The 12,474-nt window shown below is 40.0% G+C and overlaps 2 protein-coding genes across 3 annotated transcripts in view; one reads left to right on the top strand and one right to left on the bottom strand.

Annotated features, from left to right (window-relative positions):
• Positions 1–78: 78 nt before the first annotated feature.
• Positions 79–1,752, top strand: mrpl34 (mitochondrial ribosomal protein L34). The gene is made up of 3 exons (XM_088429986.1): positions 79–233; positions 732–892; positions 1,321–1,752. The coding sequence occupies exons 2-3, from the start codon at positions 837–839 to the stop codon at positions 1,586–1,588; spliced, it is 324 nt and encodes a 107-aa protein (XP_088286112.1). The 5' UTR covers positions 79–233; positions 732–836; the 3' UTR covers positions 1,589–1,752.
• Positions 1,753–3,564: 1,812 nt separating this feature from the next.
• The window catches only part of ano8a (anoctamin 8a), a 28,840-nt gene continuing 19,930 nt past the window's right edge, over positions 3,565–12,474 (bottom strand). For both annotated transcript variants that reach the window (XM_088429102.1, XM_088429103.1), the window contains 11 exons: positions 12,293–12,454; positions 11,427–11,579; positions 11,102–11,228; positions 10,953–11,008; positions 10,779–10,853; positions 9,677–10,183; positions 9,056–9,232; positions 8,191–8,382; positions 7,984–8,115; positions 5,535–5,645; positions 3,565–4,991 (listed from right to left, as the gene is read on the bottom strand). In XM_088429102.1, coding sequence (XP_088285228.1) covers positions 4,368–4,991; positions 5,535–5,645; positions 7,984–8,115; positions 8,191–8,382; positions 9,056–9,232; positions 9,677–10,183; positions 10,779–10,853; positions 10,953–11,008; positions 11,102–11,228; positions 11,427–11,579; positions 12,293–12,454 — 2,316 coding nt within the window. In that variant the 3' untranslated portion in view covers positions 3,565–4,367. The remainder of the gene's footprint in view (positions 4,992–5,534; positions 5,646–7,983; positions 8,116–8,190; positions 8,383–9,055; positions 9,233–9,676; positions 10,184–10,778; positions 10,854–10,952; positions 11,009–11,101; positions 11,229–11,426; positions 11,580–12,292; positions 12,455–12,474) is intronic.

Raw genomic sequence — 12,474 nt, 5'->3', positions numbered from 1 at the left:
GAGCGCCTTGTATCCTTGTTGCTAAGGCTTGCCAAAAGCAGCGCAGTCTTCCTTGCGCTTGGCTGCGGGTCACGGTAAAGGACGCCATCAAGCTTCTCGTTTGTTCTTTTCCCCAAAACGAGCACCTGATCCATTCGAAATTATCATCATCTGTATAAAATTGATTATTTCATCGACCTTAGATTGGAACCAGTAGGCTTTGTTAGCCTATGTTGGTCAACTAGTGATGAGATGTAAGTACTGTACTTATTTTGGCCAAATATCTTTTTTTTTCTCCTTAAAGATGACAAAAAGTACATATAATTATGTTTAAAAAAATCTCTTTAAAAAAAATTCAAATTCAAATCCGTAAGATGTGACAAAGTGTTCACATTCTGTACTCGAATTAATTAATTACGCCACAAATTAATTACGCTCATTAAACGAGGTGACTAACGCGTTCATAATCGACATTTAAATTGAAATATGGATATGTGTGGGATTAAGATTATGGTCAAAGTAGAAATATTGATTCAACTCATTGAATTAAAGGGATCATAAGATTTATATTTGCCCTTAGCCACAAAGTTAAAAACGACATTTTTCTTAATATCAATTTTGGAAACTTGGCACGACAAATAAAAACTTATTCGTGCAAAAACAATCACTTGCTTAGTGATGTTGCTGAGAAGACAGAAAAAAATAAAGCGCCATATATCTTTGTGGATGCATTGGTTTCCCCATACCCGCAGGTGGCGGTATTGCATCAACAACGTGTTACGTACTTCCGCAGACGTAGAAGAAGAGACGTGACATTCACCTTCCATAGACTTCTGAAAAACTGAAAACTTATCGCCATGAATACTATCCTCACATCTTTTACCCGTTTGTGCGGAATGACTCAATTGAAAAGGTAATAATACACACGATTAATTTGGGGTTAATTTGAGATATCCGCGATTTTTTGGACTATTAAACGAAGCTTGAAGCGAGCAGCGTGGCTTGTTCACGCCGTGCATCTACTATTGTGGTCGCAATAGAATGTTTTCACTAAAAAGCGACATCGAATGGGTAAAATTAGTATATTACTTCTGTGTGGACCATGCAATGAAATCTCAGAGATACGGTGTTTAGATTATTCACCTTTTTTCGTCTTTACAGCAATCCTGCATTTAATAAATCGTTCCTCGTCAGCAGAATTGAATCCCATGTAAATTACAACTACTGCACAACGCATATTTGTATGTTTTTACTCTCAAGAGTCTGCAGTGTATATTCCAACTAATTTATTCCATTATTGTGTTATGATGAATAATGATCAGTGTCCTCTCCCTTCTCCAGCATCTCAGCAGTGAATGGAAAGTCTCACCTGCGCTTGTTTAGCAACTGGCTTGTCCCCAGAGCCCCTGCGGATCAGCAGATGGTCACGAGCAGGCCGCTTCCGTGGCAATTCCAGCAAGTGCGGACAAGGAAAAGAGGAATGGAGTACCAGCCCAAGAATCTTAAACGGAAGAGGACCCACGGCTGGATTAAAAGGCTCAGCACGCGAGGAGGAATTGAAGTGATCCTGCGGCGAATTTTGAAGGGACGCAAATCGCTCACGCACTGAACGGCGCGGGCGGAAAGCGAGACTTGAGACTTTCCGGTGTTGAAAGCAAGTCCAGAAGAACTTGCGGTTCAGATGGAAGAGCGATACTCGGGTGTGGGCTGGGCATTCATCAGTGATGGGTGGGAGGACTGAAACTGGCTTTCAGATTAAAAGACTCAGAATCACTTTGTGGCAATTCATTTCTTCTCAATCAATCCTTTTAACCCTTGTGCGATATTTTGTCCGATCCTTTTAATGGCAAAGGCATTTTACATCAAAGGGAAATCATTGAAAGAAGGCACTAGGGAGCTGAAATTTCACCCACATGGTGACAACATGTCAAAGTTCACTAAGCGCACTACCGGGAGTATGCCGTTACTTTTCTAAAAAACAGCGTGAAGGAAAATGACTCAAAAATGGTTAAAATACTGGAAAAAGGGAATTAATAGCACTTATGCTATGTCGCAATGGAGGAAGCCCGAGCCATTACAAAATATTTAAACAACTTTTATATTTTGCAGAAATATTTAGCTTTGACTAATTGTTTGCTTTGTCTCTTTCCCGTCTTCAGTTACTGACACAGACATTAGCCCTCAATTAACATGAGAAACACATCTCTTGAATTGTAAATAAATAAATAAAAAAGTAAAACTTTTTTTTGAATGGTGTGGACAAGAACGCTCAAAACATCTTCGTTCGTTCAAGCCTGTCACCTGGCAAGTTTTCAATAAAGTTTATTGATAAAACAAAAAAGGATCAAAAATAGATACGTTAATAATAATAATATATTTGCGTATATGTTTGTTTATTAAATGCCAGGCAAATAAAAACCATAGAATCCCTACTTGACAAGTGAATGAATTCATCTGCGAAACGTTTATCGAGGACTCTTTTGGACAGCCAATCGTAAATTCCCTTGCATGAAATGTTACCATTAAAGGCAAACTTCGTTCAAACGAAATAAGTCCGACAAACGATACGCCAACGTCAGAGATGCGAAATGTTGCATTTTCTACCAAGCCATTAAATATTTTACCTCTATCACGCTAGTTTCCACTTTCCAGATGTATTTTTGGAAGGAGCTACCTGTTATTAGTAGAAGGAATTTCAGAAAGTTCCAGGCAGATTCTGTAAAAAAGCTCTCAATTTCCCAAATTTATTGACCGTGTTTACCTATATCAGGGGCGGCCATTTTGTCCAGCACTGCCACCTGCTGGCTTTTTGAGTCACACCTTTGTCTCTTTTTTTGTCTTTAGTCATTATCCAAGAAAATGTATACACTCTCTCGTGTTTTGGTGATAATTGCAAAGTAAGCGATTTACCAGATTAAGTGTTCGCTTTTAAAAAGATAGTGTGTAAGAGTTTTTCATTACGGCCAGCAGGGGGTGCCGCAGGTGCTGCATTGACCTTTTTCCGTAGCTATAACAAAAATGCCCGCCTTCAAGGAAGTGCCACCCCCCATGTAATCTAATTTAATGATAACTAGACCTATTATTATATTGAAATTATATTGGTGTTCATTAAGAACACATTAATTTGCAAGTTTTTGAAATTTACAATCATTTAATTTATTCCTTTTTCATGAAAAACTGTCAAAATCTTACACACTGTCCCTTTAAAATGCTCAATATGCCTCGAGTGGCAGCATTATCTTCCATTTTTGCTTGCTTAATAATTATTTCCTTTCTTGACAATAGGACACTTTGAATGGCGGGAACATATTTAACTGCATGCGGATGCAAGAAGTGGCGGCCTTGGAACATTACCAGGACAAAGAGAGGAATAGGGATTTTTCAATCAGATTCATTTTATATTATCCATATATGTATTTACATAGTGTCAAAATAAATAATCTTGATTCATGAAGTGCTTCTGGGTTTTTCTTTACATTGTACCTCTTATTCAAATTTGTTCAATCCAGGCGCATATATATATATATATATATATATATATATATATATATATATATATATATATATATATATATATATATATATATATATATATATATATGCATCAGGAATACATTCAGACATTTATGTAGCAAAATAATTCATAAGAAATCAAATCTGAGAAAAATATAAGACTTCGTGGTCACAGTGACTAGAATGTGGACTATTGCAGGAGAATCTGTTGGCTTCTTCTTTTTTTTTTTTAAGATGACAATCGTGCACAGTTTGCATTCAATGCAGGCTTGGAAAGGAGAACCAAAACTGGATGGGACCGAGCCATGCAATAGAAGAGAAAAGTTCATTCCAAGAGTCACATTGACTGTTCTGTACACGTATTTACATGGAAGCTGTTCGAAGTGGTACATAGCTGGACGCTTTTGTGCAAAGTAAGGTGCATTTCGCTGTTGCCTTCACGTGTGTTCTGTTAGTATGGAAAGCGGAGTTATTCTATATCCTTGATCTCCACGTTAAGATCAATGTAATTCATCTTGGTGGTATATGCAGTTTTCTTTTGTTCATCTTCATATTAAATGAGTATTTTTGAGCACACCTTTCACTACCTATGCCACCATGTTGAAATGAAACATCTTTGGCCCAACCATGCCACAAAATGGCAGCCGATGAACGCATTTGCCATGCCGAGCTGTCAATATGCAGTTTCAGTGTACATGGAGCTTAAAGTGGATACTAAAGTGGATTTCAAGGATACTGAATAAATGCTAAAATAACTTTCCATATGCCAGACTTGACACGTGTCACTACTGTGCAGGTGTCTTGTCGCAGGACTTCACCTCGCCATTTACAATGTGAATAATGCATCCTTTTTTTATTTTTTTACACTGTAAACGTTAATTCTTTGTGCCTGAACTCTCCGCGTCAGCCTCTCCTCTCTCAGACTCGTTTGAAGGCAATTCCTCATGAGTGGAGTTGAGGTCAGCCCTGTTGGCGTGGCAAGCGTCCGCCTGGCCGGGAGGCTGCGTCCCGTTGGCGCAGGCCGCGGCTCCGTCCGACTTGCTGAAACCGAAGAGCTTACCTGGACTGAATGTCCTGTTGGGAGACTGATTCCGCTCCTGGCCGGCGGGGGTGGCCGAAGAGCTCCCCGTGGACCCCGGCGAGCCGGCAGCCGTGGCCGGCTCTTTTTTCACCTCGGTGGACTTTAAGAACTTGAGGAATCCCGGAAGCTTGGCCTCTCCGCCCGTGGGGGACTGGGCCGGGGAGCGGGAGCCGCCGGAGGAGAACTTACCCTGAAGCGGGATGATCTGCTTCAGTTTCATCACGTTGTTGTTGCCCAGCAGAGAGCTGGGTCTTTTGGGCTTGCCGCCCGCCGCTTTTTCGTGGTGGTGCTGGTGATGGGCGTCCGACTTGTGGCACTCGTTTTCCTGACGCGCTTCCGCCTGACGATGAAGCTCCTCCTCCTCGCGGCGACGTCGGAGCTGCTGCTGGAAATGCTGCTGCGCCTGAAGCTCGTGCCTCTGAATGGGAGGGGATATGTGAAAAAACTGCGTAAATGGAAATTGAGAACTATATCTGAATACGGGCATATTTGGTGAATATAATTACTCTACTTCGGACCATACAACAGTGTTTTCTAACCAATGTTACTTTACTTCAAATGATGAAATTTTGTTCATTAACGCTAACGATGTATGGTGACAGGCAAGTGCAATGAAATACTTTTCCACTAGATGGCAATGTATACCTAAATTTCATCAAATGTTGCTATACATATCAGAGATTTGGAGATTTGTGCTCAATTACAGGCCCACGTTCAGGGGCGGAGCTACATGGTGGCTGAGGGTGTCGATGGGTACCCCTCGTCACTCTTTGGCCACTCCCACATTTTTGGGGGGGATTTTTCTGCCATTTTATGTGCATTTTAGCGCATAAACTGTCAACATGTAGCCAAAATTCTATAAATAAAAAAACACCCAGGGACACTTTCCACAATGATGACATTACATCAAAAGCAAGGCTTGTGATGGCCGAAGGTCTTTCAAGTTATATCCCAACTATACCTTGAAAGCTTCCCTTCGTCGGTATTCTAGCTTGGCCATCTCTTCTGCTACCCACGCGGGGATATCGGGGATGGCAACATGGATGATGTACTTGAGGAGGATGGCAAAGTGCTGTAAACCAGCAGATCACAGAGGGACACGCTCAACACATGGCATATTTTGCATCTTATTCTGTGTACAGAAAAAAAACATACTCATAACAAAAACGACAGTTTGTGAGGTTTTTTTTATGCCAAGTGTTAGAAGCACACAGTAACAAATAGCAACGCATGCATATGGTCTCAAGGTTTGAAATACAGTGTATATATACAGAATATATATACATATATATATATATATATATATATATATATATATATATATATATATATATATATATATATATATATATATATATATATGTGTGTGTGTGTGTGTGTGTGTGTGTGTGTGTGTGTGTGTGTGTGTGTGTGCGTGTGATGTGTTTTTACAAAATCAGGCAATTTGAATTTTGCCATCCAAAAATATCTAGTTTTGAGAAAAACTAGTTTTGGCACAGTAATTTTTCAAAGGTGCGCATCCTTTGTTTTCATATTCTGTACTTTGATGGCAATTTGAGCCTTGTGGCTGCTGGCATCACATTTTTTTTTTTTTTTTGCAGAGTAGTTTTACGAATCTTGATTTAGTTTGAAGAGCAATTTTCTAATTTTGTGGAGGTTTTTTTAAGGTTTATCCCAGGGAGATGAAACAACATATTTTACTAAACAACACTGACATAATTAACAATTATTATCATTATTACTACAGTTATTAATGTTTAATCCATTGACGATCCATTTATTCTGTATGAGTTGAGATGTCCGACTGCATTTGAATGCCCCATACGTTACCAAAAATGTTATATCTATTCGGAACACAACCAAGGAAAAACTTCAAAATAAAAGCCTGATAAGGCTTTTGCATTGAAGTCTAACAAAACCAAAAGTTGACATCAAAGGGAAAGGACTGAAAGAAGACAGTAGGGATCTGAAATTTCACCCAGATGCAGTAACAACATCAAAGTACACTATGGCATAACCACTTAGTTATCACACACGCAGGTGTGCGCCATCCATTGGCTAAAATACAGTGAGAATAATGTGGGAGAAAATGACTGAAAAATGATCAAAATACATGGTACATTCATACACACATTCCGGGATTCTACTGCTTTCAGGGAAAGGGAAATGCAGTCGTCTCAATCCATCCATCTTTTATAAAACGTATCCAAGGAATGTTGAACCCAATTGAGACAATATTTAATAAAAAGGATGGACTGATGCTATATGAATATGATGTTTGAACTCGGCTACCTCCAGAATTTGAGTCCTGCAATTTGCTGTCTTGAAGAATGATTGAGTATCAAGAAAAAAAAAACGTGCTCATTTTCCACTTCAGCGACTAAGACCGGTTTGTTTTGGATAGGATTTGAATCTTCTCTCTGGTGTGGCACAGACGAATAATCAAGCAAAGGCTTTCAGCTGACAAACTGATTCATAGAGTGCTTGGAGACAGAAGCCAAATGAATGTCATCCCAGACAGACTGCAATAATTCTTTCACGAATCAAACTATTCAAGAATACTAAAATCTGTCAAGCTGCTTTGTTGAAAGTTAAAAATGATATCACACAGAAATAAACATTTGGGGCCACATAGCCCTTATTTTTGAAAAAAATTGATTTTTTTTTTGGTTTCCATATGATTAAGTCTAGACATTAGCCGTTTTTTTACAGTGCGAATGTTTACACTGGTATTTCCCATTAATGTAATGTTATTAGGGTTCCAACTAACAATTATTTCAATAATCGTTTATTCCATCAATGATTTTGTTGATTAATCAACAAATGTAAAATTAAATAACGAGCTTCAATTTTTCAGGGCATGATTTCAAATTCACAGTGCAGAAAAAGGTTGCGTTCAAAGTCGCCAAAGTGCTCTAAAATGTCACTAGATATCGCCCAAATCTCACCAGTGGTTACCATACACTTGCCTATTTTGCTCATCATATGATTTTTTTTTTTTTTTTATGTCCTTGCAACAAGAACAGGAAAAAAAATGAATAATAAATCATTGGCGAACATTTGGCAACGTTTTGGCGACCTTGACCGAACCTTGAGATAAAAAAAAAAGCCTCTACCTTCACAGACACGTGCCAACGTTTGCCCCCTAGTAGGATAGGGACTTAAGGAATAACAAACAGGTGTTTTGTTTTTTTTCCCAATAAGATATTGTGCTAAATGTTCTGTCGCCTGTATTAACTCATTCACTCCCAATCCAGTTGAAATAGATTTTTGACGTGTATAGTTGCCCCATTAAAAACTGACCTTTGACATCTACGGTCATCAACAAAAGAGATTGAGAAGACAAATGTCAAAATCGAACTTTTGATTAATTTATGACTCTATATTTTCTTCACGACTGCATCCCTTACCTCCAGCAAAACGATGGAGACGACGGTCATCTCAGGACTCAGCCAGGGGAAAAGACGCTGCAGCTGACCACACTGACCAATCAGGTAACAGTTGACAATAATTGCTATCAAGCCCATAGCCTCCATTGCAGTCTACGGAAAGGAAGACACCATTTTCTCCCGGTATAAAGAGTCAGGCCTGGAGGCTTTTGGGCCGAGTGCACTGACCTGCCATTGGCCGATGTTCCCCACCCTTTGGCCAAACGGCCTTTGCAGGCCCGTGCACAGCTTGAGGGCGTCGCTTCGGATCTCGATGATATTGTTGATGAGCGCGCACATGGCTGCCAGAGGAAACGCCGAGGAGAAGAGCACCACGTAGCCAAATTGAATGAACATCTCCTGGTAGTCCTGAAGTGTATCCTGCGTTGCATAAAACTGTTGTTCCCTACCCCTTTGTATTGACGGGGGTAGTATACAAATATAAATAAACCGGATTTGATGGAAGACTGTTTAACCCTCCCTGAAGGTTTGTGGGTCAAAATGACCCATTTGAAAGTTAATGCTGAATGCAGTTTTTCAGTGCAAGACACCCGTATGGCTTTAATCAACATATACATTATACTTAATGATATTTATACATTTATATAAAAAAAAAAATGGGGAGGTGGGGTCACAAGTTTTTGTGGTTTGCAGGATCACACACAAAACCCATGATGTTAATTATTACTTTATAGAAAAAAGGGATCAATTAAGTACTGCCTTTGTTACTTTAAGAGTGGGTTTCCAATAAAAAACAATTGACGCTTTTGGATAAATACACACATCTCCGGGTCATACTGACCCAGAGATTTTATTCCTGCTCTTTAGAAATGAACATCACTTACTGGTTGAAACAATATATTTGATTTGGATGATGCACTTTCTGACTTGTTTGGTTGACAGAACACACCGCGGGTCAAAGTGACCCTGGCCCATTATTGGTGTTCTTTGTCAACAAACATAACAGGAGGGTTAAACATATTCTAATTGAAACATTAAAATTCCTAGAAAAGCTGAATATCCCCAAATTGTTGTATATTTCTGAGTGACCCACCTCATACGTTTGCATACAGCTTTCGATCTCAGCCTGCGCTAGAGTGACGGTTTGGGGTTCCTCCGGTGGGTCGATCCAGGACTTCTTGTTCTCTTTGGCCTCGTCTGCCGTTTTTCTTCTCTGACGGAGACCGTTTGATTCTCTTGAAGACGATATGGAATGGTTCTCTCTGGCGTCCTGTCGACGCAAATCATTTGCATAATTTGAAAGCTTGCATTGATTAGTTACTGCAGATGTGTTTATTTTATGTCTCAATAACTCTGTAAATTCATGGGCCGTAAATGCGGGCTAATTCTGATGGAAGCCTTGAGAAAAGTACAGGATGTGCATAACGTCTTCTTTCAATTTAAACAGTTTATTATAAAGGAAGTTGTTGAATGTATTAAATACTCTGTTGTTGGAAGGGCATTTTAATATAAACTCTTTTAAATAAAAACTTCCATTGTAATCAATTGTTCTAATTGTAACAAGACTTTATGGAGCCTCTGTACATTGCACCAGTTGTGTGGCATGTAAACAGAGTCAACCCAGGCCTAATCAAATATAATTCACGGAGGAACCTGTCAAGATGTTTTCCTATTTGGAACCAAGAAATGAAACAATGACAAACTGTAAGCATACCTGAGGCGGCAATTCAAGGTCGCTGTCCTCGTCGCAACTGTCAAAAATACTGGCCGGATCCATTCCGTCCTCTACCAGAGTGGGGCTGTCCTCGGGGAAGTTATCGTCCGTCTGCGCTTCCGCCACCACGTCCTGGTAGTCCACCTTCTCCGTGAAGCTGACTTTTCGATGCTTCAGGGCAATGTCGTTCATATCCCATTCTTCTTCACTCAGCCGGAAACCGGCTTTCAAATCCCCTCTGGTCTTTGGCGGAGAGTCCGCGCCATCGTCCTGGACCGCGCCGTCGCCTGCCGGGAGTCCCCTGGGCCCCAGGAAGGAGTAGGCTGTCATTGATGCTTGGGCCTTTCCCAGAGCCAGGCGGCCATATTTGAGGATGATGGCTTGGAGGAGCTCCCACAGCACCTTGGGGGTGAACACCCCCAGCTTGTTTTGTTCATAGAGGTAAGGCTGGAGGACCTCTTTAATATTCTGCAGGAACTGACGGAAAATCAGCAGTGTTGCAAGCATCTGTGAAGAAAGGTAAAACTTCACACATGTTCTATCTTATTGGAAAATAAAGACGGAAATGAAATGAAAGACCATTGTTATGTAGAATACATAAATAAGGGATGTGATCACGTGACCAGAAATCGGACGCAATCACAACATTTTCGGATGATTGGAATCGGGGAACTAGATTGGTGTTAGGGAAATTTCATTTTATTGATCCGAACCCAATTTCTCATCCCCAAGAGGGTCACGACCGTTCAGGAGCCTATCCTAGCTGTCTTCAGACAGCGGGCGGGGTACACCTTCAACTGGATGCCAGCCAATCGCAGGACATACAAAGACAAACAACCATTCGCACTCACATACAAACCTAAGGGCAATTATCTATTTACTTTTTTATTTTGATGGGCTAGAAAACATGTCACCATAGCTGGAAAACAGCGGAAGTAAACACACCTAGGGAGAGGACGTCCTAGCCTCTTTGGTTTAAATGACTAATTTACATGCCATATAAAAGGTGTTGTACATATTGTATTTTTTTAAATTAAAAAGACAATTTGTATGTAGTTTTGTATATATACATATATTCAGCACGCTAGCATTGGTATGTCACCTCCTTGAGTCGCTCCATATCCTTGAGGTAGAATCCAATGTAGAAAAGACTTAGGTAAGAATTGATGAATTCAAACTGTAAAACAACAGAGAGAGCATCACAAGATCAACACCACTTCAAAAAATATTGTGATGCAACTAAAAGTGAATGTGGGTGGCGGGGATGTGGACTTACAAAAACCATCTTGATTATGAGATTATTGTCATAGGCACTCTGAAGTCTATAATTTTCTGGAAAAATAACCAGAATCATTGAGTCACTTAAGAAACGGAGTGTCAATATTTGCATGTTAAAAACAATGGTGATTCCGGACTGTTTCTTACCCATGTCGTTGAGCCAGTAGGCAATCTTCTTATAGACCTCATCACATATTGTTACAGTGATGGCCAGCAGGATCTTGGGAATGAATCTTGTAATGCCAGGTAGTTCCTGAATCTCCATAACCACTTCCTGGAACGTCAGTTAGTACGATGCATATTTATTAGGCGCGATTCATTCCTATTTACACATTCGATTGCCGCGGCTTTAGGAATGCCCTGAGCATGAATGCTATTAGCTATTTCAATTTGTTGTTTAACTTAGGAGGGAATAAGAGATCCTTGGCCAAATCAACTTCCCACAACAAATATAGACACAAGCTTTTGAAACCTGCAGTTCCAGGCACAGGAGCATGATGAGGAAGACAAAACAAAGACAGAGGAGGCAGATGGGCAGGCTGACCAGCCATCTGAACACAGCCCTCTTCCATGGAGGATAGTAGAACTCTTCACAGCCTGTTATGGGACTACAGCGTTTTACACCCTGTGCGGAGGACAAAAACAAGTCCATTAATGACCAAACCATTACTGATGTCAAAAAAATGGACTCAAAATCAATAAGTAGCTTAAAAAATGTGGCTAAGGCGAGTTCTGTTTGCTTTTATAGATATTTTTTAAAAGTAAACATAACATTCATAGCTTGTGCATAACTTGCTAAAAGGGATAGTCCTTTTAATTTCATTTTTAGCAGTAAAAAGTTAATTATTTCGTCCACAATTAATTTCATAACTACATTATTTTCATGTGCAATTAATACTTTAGCAAACATATTTTTCTACTTGCTGTGGTTTGAAAATGACATCACCTGTGGTCAGAACTTAGGTAATGACCAATCATGGCTCACCTGTTGGTCAGGTGATAAGATGAGCAGCGGTTGATTGGTCACTACCTTAGCTTTCACGTGATGCCATTTTCAGTCAAAAGCAAGGGCAAAAATGTGTTTTTAAAAGTATTCATCAAAAATGATCGAGTAATCCAATTAACTCATTCAAGCCCTAATTTCAGTCGTGGGGGAATATCTCAATTTGATGTTTTTATTTTTTTAAATCTTAAATCACAGACTAATGAACACATTGCATCACCTCAAATCATCTGTTGAACTAAAAGCATTTTTCGAAAGATTCATGACTCTGATGACAGGCACTCTCACAATTGAATAAGAAAAAATGATTGCAGAGCCGTCTCCTTGATGCTTACCCTGAACTGTGGTCTTGGCTCCTCCAAGGATTCTGCAGGGGTGTCAAGGGTCCCCCATCTGTAGGCCAGCTCGGCTTCTCGCCTCTTCCAGCGTTCCAAAAACAGGGTTGCCCACACAACGTTGAAGAGTGCAAATACCACACAGCATATATCCTGACTGGTCTAAACAAAACAGAGACAAA

This window comes from Hippichthys cyanospilos, chromosome 12 (assembly GCF_059441005.1).
Source record: "Hippichthys cyanospilos isolate Australia breed blue-spotted pipefish chromosome 12, RoL_Hcya_1.0, whole genome shotgun sequence".
NCBI classification, from domain to species: domain Eukaryota; kingdom Metazoa; phylum Chordata; class Actinopteri; order Syngnathiformes; family Syngnathidae; genus Hippichthys; species Hippichthys cyanospilos.
Note: the sequence above shows the minus strand (reverse complement) of the source record. Positions and strands in the feature narration are given on the sequence as shown.

What these genes read in the sequence shown, in the direction of transcription:
- mrpl34 (XM_088429986.1), top strand. Translation starts at nt 837, where the DNA reads ATGAATACTATCCTCACATCTTTTACCCGTTTGTGCGGAATGACTCAA. An exon ending in GGAATGACTCAATTGAAAAG is followed by an intron (nt 893 to 1,320) that starts GTAATAATACAC and finishes TCCCTTCTCCAG; the next exon opens with CATCTCAGCAGTGAATGGAA.